The sequence below is a fragment of the Bos indicus genome, chromosome 1, assembly GCF_029378745.1.
Source record: "Bos indicus isolate NIAB-ARS_2022 breed Sahiwal x Tharparkar chromosome 1, NIAB-ARS_B.indTharparkar_mat_pri_1.0, whole genome shotgun sequence".
Lineage (NCBI taxonomy): Eukaryota > Metazoa > Chordata > Mammalia > Artiodactyla > Bovidae > Bos > Bos indicus.
The window spans coordinates 154,373,117-154,389,697 of NC_091760.1; the positions used below are offsets into that span (position 1 = coordinate 154,373,117).

The following is a 16,581-nucleotide window of genomic DNA, read 5'->3' on the forward strand; positions in this document are numbered from 1 at the left end:
ATCTTTACATTGCCAGTTGCTTGTAATTTATTTTGTAAAGTCTCACATTGTAATAATGTACTCCTCAAAAGCCTACTAAATTTCCCTTACATACTATATTTCCTCATGCAAAAATCCTAATTTGCAGCTGCACCTACTGAGTTTATTCTGGCATTGATTTAAAAAGGCAGAAGTTATGTCTTCTCATGTCATTATTTTCATGCTGCTGCCCTCTTTACTGCACTACTGCCTCTAGACTCAGCCATTGTATTCCAAAGCAGAGTCACAAGGATTTCTGCATAAAAGGATTGTCAGATAATGCAGGCACTAGTTCCCTTACCCGGGCTTGCTTCCCGTGCTTCCAGAAGTCTGCAGCTTTTTACAGCGGTCAGCATGTTTAAGTAATGGGTCTTAGTGGGACTTAACACAACCCATGGTCAAATGACCTGTATATGGTGTGTGGTCAGTAAGTGTTACTGCCTGCCCAATTAGTGTTAATGCTTCAGGCATCAAAAATTATTTTCATTATCCAAATTGATGAGCCCTTTTGTGTCTTAGTATTATGAATATTGACTACCGAAATACGGAACTATTATGAAAAGTCCAGTCGTTAAAGAAATCCTAGATAAGAGTTCAGTTTTACCTCTTCACATAAATACTCCTGATTGTTTCATAAAAAGAAACTAGAAAACATTTTAAAAATCTGGTTCAATATAAAATAATTTGGAAATAAATAATTACATAAGTTGGGCCAGTCATTTTAAAAAAACAGGATCTTGACCATCTTGTGTGTCTGGCACTGGAGCTCCCAGGCCTTTGGGTGGAGGCTTGGTCTTGGTTCCCAAATGGAGGTCTCTGCCTGTTAATGTTCCATGGGGTCAGGAGTTCCCTGGTGGTCCAGAGTCCTGGACTTGGGTCTCCCACCTCGGGGGTTTCAGCACCAGGACTTCACAGGCCACACAGAAGACGTAACCCCAAGATTAAAGGTGAAAGAGCATCTAACAGCCAAGAACACCCGAAGAGATTCACACACTTACAAAGGGAAAGGAAAAGAGGAAAAATGAATAACAGCAGGAGTCAAGAAAGAAGAAAGCGATCAAGCCAATAATCAAACCCTTAAGGGAAAATGGATACTAAAAACTAGACTCCCAAAAATGCAGAATGAAAGACAAAACATCAGAAACAGAATTTAAAGCGTGGAAAAAATTGCAGTGCAACTAAGCAGTAAAATGAGGAAAATGAAGTGAATTTATTTTAAAATAAGGTGCTTTTTTTTTAAAAGCAGGAAAGGTTATACAAATTAAAGGAGTAATAAACAACAACATCATAACACCATGGGGAAAAAGGGGGGGGGGATATACATAGAATATATATGAGGAGAAGGTCCCTGTGACTCCCCCACTTTCCTGCTCCACTCAGTCTGCCTCCTCGGAAAGTCCTCCAGTATTTTCAGGAAGGTCTCTGAGTCTGCTGTGGGCACTGTGGGGTCAGCTCAAACTCAGAGCCTGCCTTGCTTCAGCTTGTACTTATTCCCAAAGTCCACAATCTGATGCTCAGTTCAGTTCAGTTGCTCAGTCGTGTCTGACTCTTTGCGACCCCGTGAACTGCAGCACGCCAGGCCTCCGTGTCCATTACCAACACCCAGAGTCCACCCAAACCCATGTCCATCGGTGATGGCATCCAACCATCTCATCCTCTGTCATCCCCTTCTCCTCCCGCCTTCAATCTTTCCCAGCATCAGGGTCTTTTCCAGTGAGTCAGCTCTTCGCATCAGGTGGCCAAAGTATTGGAGCTTCAGCTTCAACATCAGTCCTTCCAATGAACACCCAGGACTGATCTCCTTTAGGATGGACTGGTTGGATCTCCTTGCAGTCCAAAGGACTCTCAAGAGTCTTCTTGAACACCACAGTTCAAAAGCATCAATTCTTCTATGCTCAGCTTTCTTTATAGTCCAACTCTCACATCCATGCATGAGTACTGGAAAAACCATAGCCTTCAGTAGACGGACCTTTGTTGGCAAAGTAATGTCTCTGCTTTTTAAGATGCTGTCTAGGTTGGTCATAACTTTCCTTCCAAGGAGTAAGCGTCTTTTAATTTCATGGCTGCAGTAACCACCTGCAGTGATTTTGGAGCCCAGAAAAATAAAGTCAGCCACTGTTTCCACCCTTTCGCCATCTACTTGCCATGAAGTGATGGGACCGGGTGCCATGACCTTAGTTTTCTGAATGTTGAGCTTTACGCCAACTTTTCCCTCTCCTCTTTCACTTTCATCAAGAGGCTCTTTAGTTCTTTTCCACTTTCTGCCGTAAGGGTGGTGCTGTCTGCATATCTGGGGCTCACAGTCTGATGCTAGTTCTAGGGAATTGACCTGCTGCCCCTGCGGCTGCACGGCGACTCCCCCTCTTCCCTTTGTGCGCACAGCCTCCTGCTGTTCGGCTTTGGCCCTGGGCCTGGTCCTGCTTACAGGTCTCTATTCTCGGCCGAGACACGGGGTGAAAGGAGCCAGTTGTTGGGGTTCAGTCGCCCTGGGGCGTGTGGGGAGTGCCTGCTGTGCCTGGAACTTGGGGGAAGTCACCAGGCGGCCGTGCGCCTTCCCAGAGGAGTTGGCCCTGTGTTGGGGGCCCCTTGGCAGGGCCAAGCCGCTTGGTCTCCCAGGTAGACGCGCCTTTTGCCTTCGAGCACCCGCCATTTCTCTGCCCTCTGGGGTTCCGAAGCTCCCCGTGACACCGCCTGTGTGGGGTTTCCCAGTGTGGAAACGTGTCCTCCTTCACGACTCCCTGCCCGGGCGCCGGCCGCTGTCCTGGAAGTGCTGTCTCCCTTTCTGCCTCTGCCTTTTGCCCTCGCCCATTCTGAGAATGCTGATTGGCCTTTCTGAAAGTATGGGGTCTTCCTGCCAGCATCCCTGAGCTGTCCTGTAGGAGCTGCCCCACACGCAGAGGGTGAGCTTTTGATGTGATCTCCCTGTCTTGAAAGTCTCCTCCGAATTCTTCTTCACCGTTTACTCAGGAAAGTTCCAGAGCCTCTCTCCAAGTGTCCCATGCAGTGTGTGCAAAGTGCTTGGTGAGTGGTCTTTTGTTTCCCTCGGTCTTGCCTCTGGCCTGGACTCCACGTCACCGGAGAGCAGTGAGCAGTACAGTCATGCTGTGTAAGTCAAGGTGAGAACCCTTCAAATCCGAAGTCAACCTGTGCTGCGTGTTAGCGGCCTGGCAGAATGTTCACCAAAGTTAGTCTGTGAGTTAATAATGTGAAAATTCTTTTAAAGAAACAGATACGTTGTGTAGCAGACCAAGGAATGAAATGCCAGCCAATGGAACGGATGGTCTTGGCTACTTTCTAAAATGTAGGCTTTCCTATTTTTAACATAATTTTCCACTTTTCAGCTCATCACTTTTTGTGCCCACTTTTAAAGAACTTCACTATTAAATAACACATGCACACACTTACACACAAATACACTCACACATAGTCACACACACACATGCTCAGTCACACATACACACTCATACACACACACACACACTTGCACACACAGACTCACACACACCCTAACCCGAACTTTTTGCCTCCATTTGAAGAAGGGGAAGATAAGGGTGAAATGTCTTATGTCACTTTTAAAATGTTTTGCTTTTAATTGGAAGACAATTGCCTTACAATATCGTGTTGGTTTCTGCCGCACATCAGCATGAATCGGCCCTAGGCGTACACAGGCGCCCTGTCTCCTGAAGCTCCCGCCCAGGTTTTCATGGCGCACCAGGTCTGAGCTCCCAGCATCCACAGTGATTCCCGCTGGCTGTCTGCTTCCCGTATGATAACGGCTGTGCTTCTTGCTGCTCTGTTCTTCCCGCGCCCTGCTCCCCCGCTGTGTCTGCAGGTCTCTGTCTCTGGTCTGTCTCTCTGTTGCTGCCCTGCAAATAGGGCCATCAGCGCCCTTTTTCTAGGTTGCATATATACGCGTTTTTTCTCTTTCTGACTGACTTCACTTGTATAACAGGCTTTAGGTTCGTTCCTCTCACCAGAATGACTCAAACGTGTTCCTTTTTATGGCTGGGTAATAGTCCACCGCGTACGTGTACCACGCTTGTTTATCCAGTCACCTGTCGACCGACATCTAGGTTGCTTCCATGTTCTAGCTATTGTAAATAGAGCTGCAGGGAACACCGGGGTAGATGTATGTTTTTCAGTTATGGTTTTTTCAGGGAATATGCCAAGCAGTAGGATTGCTGGGTCATATGGTAGTTTTATTCTTAGTGTTTTTTAAGGACTCCCCACACTGTTCTCCATCGTGGCTGTACTTTAACAGACGTGTAGAATATAAGCTTCTTAGGCAGCTGTACTTGTTTTCTTATGTTTCCACATTTCATCTTTATCAGCATCACTTTTTAATCATCCGCACTGTTATTCTTCCTGAGTCCTCAGTCCTTCCCAAGGCAGCCTCTGACTCTCGTTCTTCTGACCTTTCTGAAGGCTGCCTCCTTGCATCTGGGCTGGATGCTTGTCTGAGCTCAGCCTTGTCTTCCCGAGTCCTCGGTCCTTCCCAAGGCAGCCTCTGGCTCTCGTTCTTCTGACCTTTCTGAAGGCTGCCTCCTTGCGTCTGGGCTGGATGCTTGTCTGAGCTCAGCTGCCTCCTTGCGTCTGGGCTGGATGCTTGTCTGAGCTCAGCCTTGTTAACAGAGCCTCACCGCTCCACCCGCTCTCCTGTCTCGTCTCTTTTCTGTGTTCCATCTGGACGTCCACCTTCCAAGTCTCAGTGGTGCTTCTGAGACTACCCGAAATATGGATATTAAAGATTAATATCCTGAAGTCCAGATGATGCCGAAATATTAAAACTAAAGAACCACTGGGGTCTTATTGTCAGGGCCTCATCTGGCCACCTTCTAGGAGGTGCATCCGAGTCATCAAGGCATGTGCCAGGGAGCCTCTCAGACCTACCAGGGAGAAGTGTGTGTGTGTGTATGTGTGTGTGTGTGTGTGTGTTGCTTTAGCAGAAATCCTGGATTTTAGAACATAATTGCCACCTAGTCATGGTTATTATTTGTCTTTTTTTTTCAGTGTATTAAAGCAAGCACATCCAGGGAAGGTAGGAAGCAGATATGGGGGATGCGGCCCTCTATGTGCCAGGCTCCCAGCAGTGGGCTTGGGGGGAGGTTAGTGACCAAGCTGGGGCGTTGTCCAAAGAGAGGCCGAATGCAGGAGAAGGGTCAGTGTGGGAGTTTCCTAGACAATGCAATGACTTCTACTAATTACTGTTCCTTTTTTAAACCAGTGAGCTTCTTAAGCTTTATTAGCATGACAGGAATTAGGGCCCTGGCTCCTATTAGGAGAGAGAAAGTGGAGAAGAAGCAAGACTAGATTGGCAGGTCACTATATTTATCCTGTATGTCAGCCCTTGTTCACTGTTTAAAGACACTAAGGAATAAAGCTCCTGTCAGTCACTGTGTGAAGAACTGCTTTGAAGCGATGATGCATAGAAAGGGAGTGAGAAATTGGGGTGCCCAACTGAACAGGAAAAATGTACAGAAGAGCACGGGAAATGTCTTGTAAAATGACAGCTGCTCCAGCATTGGTTGTAACAGCGAAAGATTGGAGACCACGTCCATCCGTGAGGGCTGGTTAAACCAGAGGCGGCTCATCTCCACAGTGTGTGTGGGGGGCTCTGTAGGTGTCAGAAAAGGGTGAGAAGGGCTTGATACGTGGGCAGTGAGCCATCCCCACCATGGCTGCATGGACAGCCACAGAGCACTGTGCATGCTGCACTGCTTTTGTGCAAAACACGGGGGATTGTAGATATATGGACACCTCTGCTTAGATCTTCAAGGAGAAAGAGGACAATAAAAGATAAACTAAAAACGCATAAAAATGTACAGGGGGAGGGAGGGATTAGGGTAGAGGAATCCAGGAAGAAAGTAAGATTTACCTGAATGCACCTTGATAAGCAGTTGTACTTAGGAATCATAAAAAAAAAAAAATTTTATCCAAAGAAGCAAAAACATTTCCCACCCCCACATACACAATGGGATAAAAAGGAAACAAATGAACGTAATTGTACTTTTTCTGACATAACCTGTAAAGAAAATTACCTTGACTGACCTTAGAACACTGTGCTTTTATTACATTCTCAATGAGATGTACTCTAAGGACAAAAAAAAAAAAAAGCAGAGTTTAAATTGTATTTAGCAGTCTTAATATTAGTTATGTCGATGTGGTTAATTAAGATTATTTGCCAAAGAAATGTCTAAGATTTAAGGGAAAAAACAGTGAAAACATTGTATCTGTAAATTTGAATTAGAAGTACAAGCAAGATCTTATTCTTCCCTTAAAAAAATAGCCCTGTACCTAAGATCTGTTCACTAAGGAGCCTGGAAAACAGTGGAAACCCAGTAACAGTGAGCACTCCTAGCCCCCAGATTGTGGTCTTTGAGCACCATTCTCCGCTGTAAGAATCCAGAGGTCCTTGGAGAAATGCCTGGCTCCAGGCCCAGGTGAGCAGTGTACCTGCTAACTCTTGAATGTCTTATGCCAGAAGCCAGGGATGTGTCAAAGGCTAATCAGTGACCTCAGAAGGACTTAGAAACCCACCTGCAGGGTTCCCATTGGCCAGCGATGGGATACTGACTGCAAGTGAATATGTAAAGAAAACCCCCCGAGTTTTAATGATATTAAATCAGGAAGAGGACGTCCCACCACTCCCGCGTTCACACTGCTTTGAATGGCGGTGAGGAATGTGCACTGATTATGTGAATTATACAGAGTTATGGTGCCCTCTCCCCTCTGCTGCAGGCGGGGTCTGGGACCTCAGGTCATCTCACTGGGACAGGAAACAGTGCTTTGTACTTTTTTTCATCCCAAACTGCCAACATTGAGACCTTGGTTCAGTTCACTCAGTCGTGTCCGACTCTTTGTGACCCCATGGACTGCAGCACACCAGGCCTCCCTGTCCATCACCAACTCCCGGAGTTTACCCAAACACATGTCCATTGAGTCGGTGATGCCATCCAACCATCTCACCCTCTGTCGTCCCCTTCTCCTGCCCCCAGTTCCTCCTAGCCTCAGAGTCTTTGCCAATGAGTCAGCTCTTCGCATCAGGTGGCCAAAGTATTGGAGCTTCAGCATCAGTCCTTCCAATGAACATTCAGGACTGATTTCCTTTAGGATGGACTGGTTGGATCTCCTTGCAGTCCAAGGGACTCTCAAGAGTCTTCTCCAACACCACAGTTCAAAAGCATCATTGAGACCTCGGTGGAGCTAAAATCAGCCTCCGAGATTCCAAAGCCTGGCCCTGGTCCAGGGTCCCTCCCTCTCCCTCAGCCTCAGTCTCTGAACCTGGCTGAGTCTCTTCAGCGCCCCCACCTCTAGAGGAAGAATGCGGATGGTCATCTGTGCCCTGGGCAGCCTCCCAGTCCACAGGCATGCACTCAGAGACGCCGTCTGCCTCGCTGGGGTTGTGAATTGGCATTGCTTCCCCCGCTGGAACTTTCTTATTTCGTCCTCTGTGAAATCTCAGTGGAGACTGGAATCTTTCTAGCTATACCTAGAAAGGTAAACATTGCTGGCCCATTACCACCGATTGGGTGGGGAAGTAACATCCTTTGTCGTTCTGCTTCTTTCAGCCATGGAGTTCCACGAGCACCTGCAGAGCATTGGCACCAAGGAGGGCCTGAAGGAGCGCAAGCTGCAGAAGGCCGTGGAGAGCTTCACCTGGAACATCACCATCCTAAAGGTACTTCCGAGCCGTTTCGGGCGTCCTGAGTTTGCAGCCCTTTCCGCGTGCTGCTTCCCACTCCTTTGTATCCTGTTTCCTGCGCTGTGCGTCACCAGCCCATCAAGGCTGCAGTGTCGTCACGGAAGTCCAGTGAGGACTCTGCTTTCGGGAGAGTCTGCGGCACGGTTGCTGTGCAGGCGGCTCACGGGGAGAAAAGGGGTTGAGTGGCTGGCACGTTGTGGGGCCTGCCAGGAAGGGAAAGGGCCTTGCGTTTCACCCTTGAAACACTGCAGACTTCATAGCTGCCAGTCGCTGCACTGGAAACAGCACTGATTACAGAGAAACGACTGGGAATTGGAACATTCTAGTTCCTCAAATTTCATTCAACACTTGAATGTATAATCACAGCCTTAATATTAATGTGATCCCAGAAAAAAAAAAAAGGAAAGAATCGTGGGGGGCGTACTCGAAAGAAGTATGTGAAGGGAATTGCCGTTTGAAAGACATTTCCCTCCCTAACTGTTTTATCTGCTTCCTTCCTCCTTCCCTCCATCTCTCTTTTTCAGCATGACCACTTAAAAATTAACTGTTATTATTTTTATCATGAAAGTAATATATTTTCATTATAGAAAATGTCAAACTAGCGTAACCATAGGTAAACATAGCCTCACCATCCAGGGTCTTTTGCTGTACATTCCCTCAGCCTTTTTCTCTGTGGCATATATAATATGTTGTTGCTCAGTCGTGTCCAACTTTTGCAGCCCCATGGACTGTAGCCCACCAGGCTCCTCTGTCCCTGGGATTTTCCAGGCAAGAATGCTGGAGTGGGTTGCCATTCCCTTCTCCAGGGGATCTTCCCAACCCAGGGATCAAACCTGCATTTCCTGCATTGGCAAGCGGATTCTTTACCATTGAATCACCTGGGAAACCCTGCATATCATAAGACACGATTTTAAAAATATTATTATGTATGTGCCTTGGGGCTTCTCTGGTGGCTCAGATGGTATAGAATCTGCCTGCCATGCAGGAAATCGGGTTTTGAGCCCTGGGTCGGGAAGGTCCCCTGGAAGAAGGCATGGCAACCCACTCCAGTATTCTTGCCTGGAGAATCGCCATGGACAGAGGAGCCCGGTGGGCTATAGTCCACGGGGTCTCACAGAGTGGAACACGACTGAGCGGCTAAGCAGCAGCATGTGCCTTGGAACATTTTTGTGTTTTTATCTCAATGATCTTTTCTTCATCTCAGTGTTTGGGACCTTGAATAATAATAACACAGAAATATGATTTGTCTGGACCTTGGACAACTCAGTGTAAAATTACTCTCTGGTTCACCCTCCCAGCTTTCTTCTCTGTTGAATTCAAAGCTTTAAAGACATTATCACAGCTGCCTCTTTTAATTTTCCTGTTCCCCCTCAAGTTAAAGGATCCACCCTGCAGCAGACAGTTTTCTTATTTCATTTAATGAGAAGTCACCCTTCCCAAGCTAGCCAACTTGCACTTTAACGCCCCTACTCATTTGTATAATTAAAGTCATTTTCTGAACTTCTTCAAATACTTCCCTTCCTACACATGTACTTTTTAAAAGCTCTAGATCTTCTGCTTAGTATTTAACTCTGATCACTTGTAGTTCAGTAAACGGCAGATAGTAAACTGTACTGTGGAGAGGCGTTTGGCTTTACAAGTTGCTGGTAGGCTCTGAACTTCCTGCAAACCTCAGGGGAAAATGGCGCCATAGTGTGTAGCCCTGATAGGAACAAAGGCTCATTTGGCTTTTTTTTTATAAGATCCCAGGGATCCTTAGGCGCATTACCGTTTGGGAAGCACTGGGCTGAGGACCCCTGGAAAGGGAAGCCCGTTGCACACAGTCCTGAAAAACAGCAGGCGCAAAGTAATGGCTCCTATTCTAGAAATGGGAAGTTGAACCGAGCGGCTGCACTGAGGAAACCATTTTCTTAGGAATTATGTCCAGGAGAAAGAACTAACTTTCTCAGACTTGTCAGACTTCTGTTCATATGGAAACGAATGCACAGGCCAGGGTTATGGTTTTGGAAGTCTCCAGGGTAGGACTTGCTCGCGGCGGTGCTTGCGCACGGCAGAACCGGCCTGGAGTGCGAAGGGCTGCAGAGATCTGCCTGTCTGTTCTGTTCGGCGGGAGGGCCTCGTTCGTGGCCGCGTATTCCACGGGTGCAGACGCAGTCCAGTGCTCGCGCAGCTTTAGACGTGGGCCTGCGCTGAGCTCCCAGCCTTCTCCTGCAGGAGGGTGTGGGTCTCTCGCGTCCCTCTTCTCACCTGCTCTTTGCATGGGGCTGGTCCTCCGGGGCTGTGCGTGGTGGGCAGCGGGCGCCCTCGTGGGGGCACAGAGGCTTGGGGAGGCCTCCAGACTTCCCCTTCGGACGTGCCGAGCAGCCCTGGAGTCGCCCGGGCGCCTAACGCGCGGTCTCCCGCGCCGCACCGCAGGCCTCCGGGGCCAGCGCCTCGGGGCGGCCTCAGGATCCTGGCCGACAGGGTCCTCGGGCCTCGGGGGCTCCCGAGAAGCCGAGCGCCGAGCAGAGGCCGCAGCTGCCTTCCGAATCCGCGCGCGCACCTGAGCCGCGCGGCAGGCAGGGCGGCCGGTGGTCGCGAGATGCAGGGCTCGCAGCGTGGGCATGGCGGATGAGACCCCTGGCCAGAAACGGCTTTCGTCCGAGGGTGTCCAGCCCAGGTTTCATGAGTCTCTGCTGGCTTCGTTTAGTTTTTTCGGTTTTAAGGATTACTTTAAAATGCAGACATGGATGAAGGAGAAATGTCTATCTGATCCCACACCCAGAAGGACCCACTGTTAACATCTTGGCGTAGTTTCTTTTAAAGGTTTATGTATGTATGTGTTTTGGGTGTGCTGAGCCTTCATTGCCTGCCCTGAGCGTTCTCTAGGCGCAACCAGGGCGGGCTGCTCTCTGGATCCGGCGCGTGGGCTCCTCCCCGCAGCGCGGGTTCTCTGTTGCGGAGCACAGGCTCAGCAGTTGTGGCTTAGTTACCCCGCGGCGGGGCGGGTCTTCCCGGACCAGGGATCGATCCTGTGGCCCCCGCATTGGCAGGTGGAGTCTTAACCACTGGACCACAGGGAAGTCCAACATCTTGTCATACTTACTTCATTTTTTTTCCTTTGAATAAAAATCATTTGTTTTTGTGAACATGTCATTATAAAGAACATTTTTAATGTGTAAAAGATAAGTTTTTAAATGACCTCAGATCCTCCATCTGAGAAATAATTGCTTTTAAACGTGTGACCTTATTCCAGGAACTGTTTTATATGCATACGGATGGGTGAATAGAGATATATTTTATTTTCTGAGTCATACTTTTTCCCCGTTTTTCACATCTTTGATATTTTTGTATGTCATGTAATTCATGGAATCTTTGCATTGTAGCCTAGTTAAATTGGAGTGATTTTCTTCCTCGTGAAAATTGCTCAGTCGTGTCCGACTCTTGGTGACCCCATGGACTATACAGTCCGTGGGATTCTCCAGGCCCAGCTTTCTCAGAGTTTGTCTCTGTCCTGTCCTAGGGTTTCCGCTGATAACTGGGGAGAGGGTGTCATTCATTCCCACTGACTTCTGATTGCCTCTTTAATTCAGAAACCAGCCCTCAAGGCCTCACACTCATTAGATAGTCAGCACCACTCTCTTTTTTGATGAGCTTTATTGAGGTATAACTTATGTAAAATAAAATTCACCAGTTTTAACCGTGCAATTCAGTGAATTTTGACAAATGTGTATAGTCATGCAGCCTGCCACAGTGATGACTGTCATCCCCGGGAGTCCCCTTCTGCCCCTTTGCAGGAAACTCCCCTGCCGGCCACCTGCTGGTCTAATTTCTGTCTCTGTGGTTTCCCCTGCTCCAGAATGTCACATACATGGAGGCGTGTACTAGTAATCTTGGTGCCTGGCCTCTTGCATTCAGCAGAACACTTCTGAGAGTCATCCAAGCTGATGTTTCAGTAAGCTGTTCCTTTTTCCTAATAAATAGTGTTCTGTCCTCTGGGTGTGCCACACTGTGTCCATTCACTGATGGGGGACATTTGGGTTACTTCTAGTTTTCACATATTATGTATACAGCTGCAGTGAACATCCACATGCAAGTCTTTGGGTGAACATACAGTTTCCGTTTTCTGTGAGTGGAATTGCTCACTTGGTAACTGTGGGTGTGTCAGATTTTGTAGGAAATTGCCATGTGCTTTATGAACCGTTCCATAGAGAATCCCCCCAGCAGTGTTACGGGAGTTGCAGTCATCCCACACCTTTGTCCACACTCGATACCGTCAATTTGGTGAGCCAGTGAGTGTATATATATAGTTTGAGCATCTTTTTGTTGAGTCTTTACTTTTTTTAGATTTTTAAAGAGGTCATGATGGGTCTTAGTGTGGCTTTGTTTTTTCTGCTTAGACTTCTTCAAGAGTTTTCTATCTGTGGGTTTATAGTTTTCATCAAATTTGGCAACATTTCAGCCACTGTTTCTTTAAATCTGTTTCCGTTTTGCCCTTTGCCGCCTCCTCCGGTGACTCGTGTATGCGGATGTGCTGTTTGATGTTGTCCCACAAGTCACAGTGACTGCTCATTTGACTGAGGCCTCGCAGCTGCGTTTCTTTTTCTATAGTTTCTAGAGTTGCGTCTTCAAGCAATATTGCTGTATCCTCCACAGCACCTCATCTGCCGCCGACCCTGTCCAGTGCGGTCTTTATCTCACTTTCCCGCTTCTGCCGTCGACCCTGTCCAGTGGGGTCTTGATTCCACTTTCCCGCTCTCCCTTCTGTGCTCGTGGCGTCCTCTCCCTCCTTGGACATGTGTATTTCCAGTTGCTGCTGTGTCCCTCCCTCCTTCTCTGTTACCCTTGACGGCACCTCGCCTCCCTGAGCTCGGGAGCAGACTGCTGGGCTCGATTGGGAAGCTCCCCTTGCATTGACCTTGCGTCTGGACCTGTTCTCCCAGGGCTCCCTGTCTTGCACTTTCTAAAAATCATTGCTTTATATGTTGTGTCTGGTTTTCTAGTTTTGTGTCAGCCCCATCCCTAACTGGACTGTGTCACCTCCTGCTTCCCTTCCCCTCTTCTCCTTCATCAGACAGAAGTAAAACGAGAAAGACAGTTTGTATCTCTCCAGGTTGGCTGACTGTTAGAATTTTCAGCATTTTTATGGATTACCAGTATGAGTTCTGTGGGTTTTAGACATTTACTAAATCCTGTCACGCCCTGGTCTCTGGGGTGGCTGCTCGTGTTTGCGTGTTTGTTTTCCACTTTTACTCTTTCTGCTCGTTTCGTCACAGATGTGGGAGGAGGTTCTGTAACGCCTTACGTTTTTATTTTCTATTGGAGTATAGTTGGTTTCTAGTGCTGTGTTAGTTTCAAGTGTACAGCAGAGTGACCCAGTTACACATGTGTATCTAGTCTTTTCAGAATTCTTTTCCCAGCTTCGGTTATTACAGAATATTGAGTAGAGCTCCCTGTGCTACACAGTAGACCCTTGCTGGTTATCGGTTTTCAATATGCAGTGAGTACATGTCAGCCCCAAACCCTCAGTTTATCCTTCCCCCAACGTTTTCCCTTTGGTAACAGCAAGTTTGTCTTCTAAGTCTGTGAGTTTGTCTCTGTTTGGTAAATAAGTTCATTTGTATCATGTTTTTAGATTCTGCATATAAGTGATGTCATATATTTGTCTTACTCTGTCTGACTTAATCCCTATAGTGTGATACTCTCCAGGTCCATTCATGTTGTTGCAAATGGCATTGTTTCATTCTTATTAACGGCTGAGTAATATCCCCTTACTCAAGAACCAAGATTGCCAGAAGAAATATCAATAACCTCCGCTACACAGATGACATCACTTTATGGCAGAAAGCGAAGAAGAACTAAAGAACCTCTTGATGAAAGTGAAAGAGGAGAGTGGAAAAGTTGGCTTAAAACTTAACATTCAGAAAATTAAGATCATGGCATCTGGTCCCATCACTTCATGGAAAATAGATGGGGAAACAGTGGAAACAGTAAGAGATTTTGTTTTGGAGGGCTCCAAAATCACTGCACATGGTGACTGCAGCCGTGAAATTAAAGACACTTGCTCCTTGGAAGGAAAGTTATGACCAACCTAGACGGCTTATTAAAAAGCAGAGACATTACTTTGCTGACAAAGGTCCGTCAAGTCCAGGCTATGGTTTTTCCTGTGGTCATGTATGGATGTGAGAGTTGGACTATAAAGAAAGCTAAGTGCTAAAGAATTGATGCTTTTGAACTGTGGTGTTGGAAGAGACTCCTGAGAGTCCCTTGGACTGCAAGGAGATCCAACCAGTCCATCCTAAAGGAGATCAGTCTGGGTGTTCATTGGAAGGACTGATGCTGAAGCTGAAGCTCCAATACTTTGGCCACCTGATGCGAAGAGCTGACTCATTGGAAAAGACCCTGATGCTGGGAAAGATTGAAGTTGGGAGGAGAAGGGGACAACAGAGGATGAGATGGCTGGATGGCATCCATCACCGACTCGATGGACATGAGTTTGAGCAAGCACCCGGAGTTGGTGATGGACAGGGAGGCCTGGCGTGCTACAGTCCATGCGGTCACAAAGAGTCAGACACGACTGAGCGACTCAATTGAACTGAACATCCCAGGATATCTGTACCACGTCTTCCTCAGCCATTCAGCTGTCAGTGCGCATTTCAGGTGCTTCCATGGTCTGGCTGTTGGAAGCAGCACTGCAGTGAACAGCTGGGACGCATGTATCCTTTTCAACCATGTTTTTCTCCAGATACATGTCCAGCAGTGGGATTGCTGGATCGTATTGTAGCTCTTTTTACAGTTTCTTAAGGAACCTCCCTACTGTTCTCCATAGTGGTTGTACCAACTTACATTCCCGACAGTGGGGGAGGGTCCCCTTTCTCCTACGCCCTCTCCAACATTTACTGTTGCAGACTTCTTGATGATGGCCGTTCTGAGGGGTGTGAGGTGATACCTCATGGCAGTTTTGATTGCATTTCTCTAATAATTAACGATGTTGAACATCCTTTTATGTGCCTCTTGGCCAGTTCTATTTCTTCTTTGGAGAAGTGAAGTGTCTACTTAGGTCTTCTGCCCATTTTTTTATTGTTACTTATATATATATATTTGAGCTTCATGAGCGGTTTGTAAATTTTGGAAATTAAGCTCTTGTCAGTCACATTGTTTACAAATACTTTCTCCTATGTTGTTTTTGTCATTTCCTTGTCTGTGCAAAAGCTTTTGACTTTAATTAATTCCCCTTTGTTTATTTTTCTTCTTCTTTTCATTCCTGTAGAAGACAGATATTGCTGCAATTTATATCCGTGTTGCGCCTGTTTTCCTCTAAGCGTTTTGTAGTCTCTGGTCTTACATGTAGTTCTTTAATTCATTCTGAGTTTATTTTTATGTATGCTTTTATGTATTTTTATGTAAAGAATATTCTAATCTCATTCTGGGTATGCAGTAGTCCAGTTTTCACTGCACCACTTACTGAAGAGACTGCCTTTTCACCAGTCTATTTTCTTGCCTCCTTTTCTGTAGCTTAGGTGACCACGGTGCCTGGGTTTACCTCTGGGCTTTCTAGATCCTGTTCCATTGATCTATATTTCTGTTTTTGAATCAATACCATACTGTCTTGATTACTGTATTTATGTAGCATAGTCTGAAGTCAGGGAGCATGATTCCTTCAGCTCCATTTTTCTTTCTCAAGATTGCTTTGATTGTTTGGAGTCTTTTGTATTTCCACACAAATTGTACAGTTTTTTGTTCTGATTCTGTGGAAAATGCCATTGGTGATTTGACAGAGATTGCATTGAATCTGTAGATTGCATTGGGTAGATACTGGTTTTCAGCATTGATTCTTCAGTCCAAGAACACGGTGCATCTCCCCCATTTGTCTGTGTTGTCTTCAGTTTCTTTCATCCGTATCTTAGTTTTCTGTGTACTGACCTTTTGCCTCTTTATTCCTAGATATTTTATTCTTTTTTATTAGATAATAAATGGGATTGTTTCTTTAACCTGTATTTCTGATTTTGATTTTCTGTTGTTAGTGTACAGAAATGCAGTAGCTTTCTGTGTATTAATTTTATATCCTGCAACTTTACTGAATTCACTGATGCGCTCCAGTAGTTTTCTGGTGGCATCTTTAGGATTTTCTGTGTATAGTATCATGTCATCTGCAAATAGAGATATTTTAACTTCTTTTCCAAGTTTGATTCCTTTTGTTTATTTTTTCCTTCTCTGATTGCCATGATAGGACTCCCAAAACCGTGTTGAGTGTGAGCAGTGACAGAGGATGTCCGTGCCGTGCTCCTTATCTCAGGGAAGGTGCGTCCAGCTTCCCACCGTTGAGAATGATATCACATTTGGATTTTTTTATGTTGAGGTGGGTTCGTTCTGAGCCCACTTTCTGGATAGTGTTAATCATAAATGGGTATTGAATTTTGTCAAAAGCTTTTTATGCGACTACTGAGATTATCATATGATTTTTATTCTTCAGTTTGATAATGTGGTATATCACACTGATGATTTGCAAATACTGAAGAATCCTTGCTTCCCTGGGACAGATCCCTACTTGATCAGGGTGTATAATTTTTAGTGGACTGTTGGAGTCCTCAGTTTGCTAGGATTTCTTCTGAGGATTTTTGCATTCATGTTCATCAGTGAATTGGCCTGTAATTTTCTTTTTTGTGATATCTTTGTCTGGGTTTTGTATCAGAGTGATGGTGGCCTCATAGAATGAACTTGGGAGTGTTCCTTTCTCTGAAATTTTTGGAATAGTTTCAGAAGGACAGGTTAACTCTCCTTTAAACGTCTGATAGAATTTGCCCCTGAAGCCATCTGGTTCTGAACTTGTGTTTGTTGGAATTTTTTTAATTCACAGTTTCAATTCATCGCTTGTGATCGGT

At 46.2% G+C, this 16,581-nt stretch overlaps 1 protein-coding gene across 6 annotated transcripts in view; it reads left to right on the forward strand.

The window, feature by feature from the left end:
- Positions 1-16,581, forward strand: part of PLCL2 (phospholipase C like 2) — a 211,539-nt gene that overhangs the window by 171,259 nt on the left and 23,699 nt on the right. For 3 of the 6 annotated variants that reach the window (XR_011561751.1, XM_019964638.2, XM_070771923.1), the window contains one exon: positions 7,587-7,696. The exons of the other annotated variants lie outside the window; for them this stretch is intronic. Coding sequence is in view for 2 of the 3 variants with exons in the window: in XM_019964638.2 (XP_019820197.2) it covers positions 7,587-7,696 (110 nt within the window). In the remaining variant the exon portion in view is untranslated. The remainder of the gene's footprint in view (positions 1-7,586; positions 7,697-16,581) is intronic. 6 annotated transcript variants of the gene reach the window in all.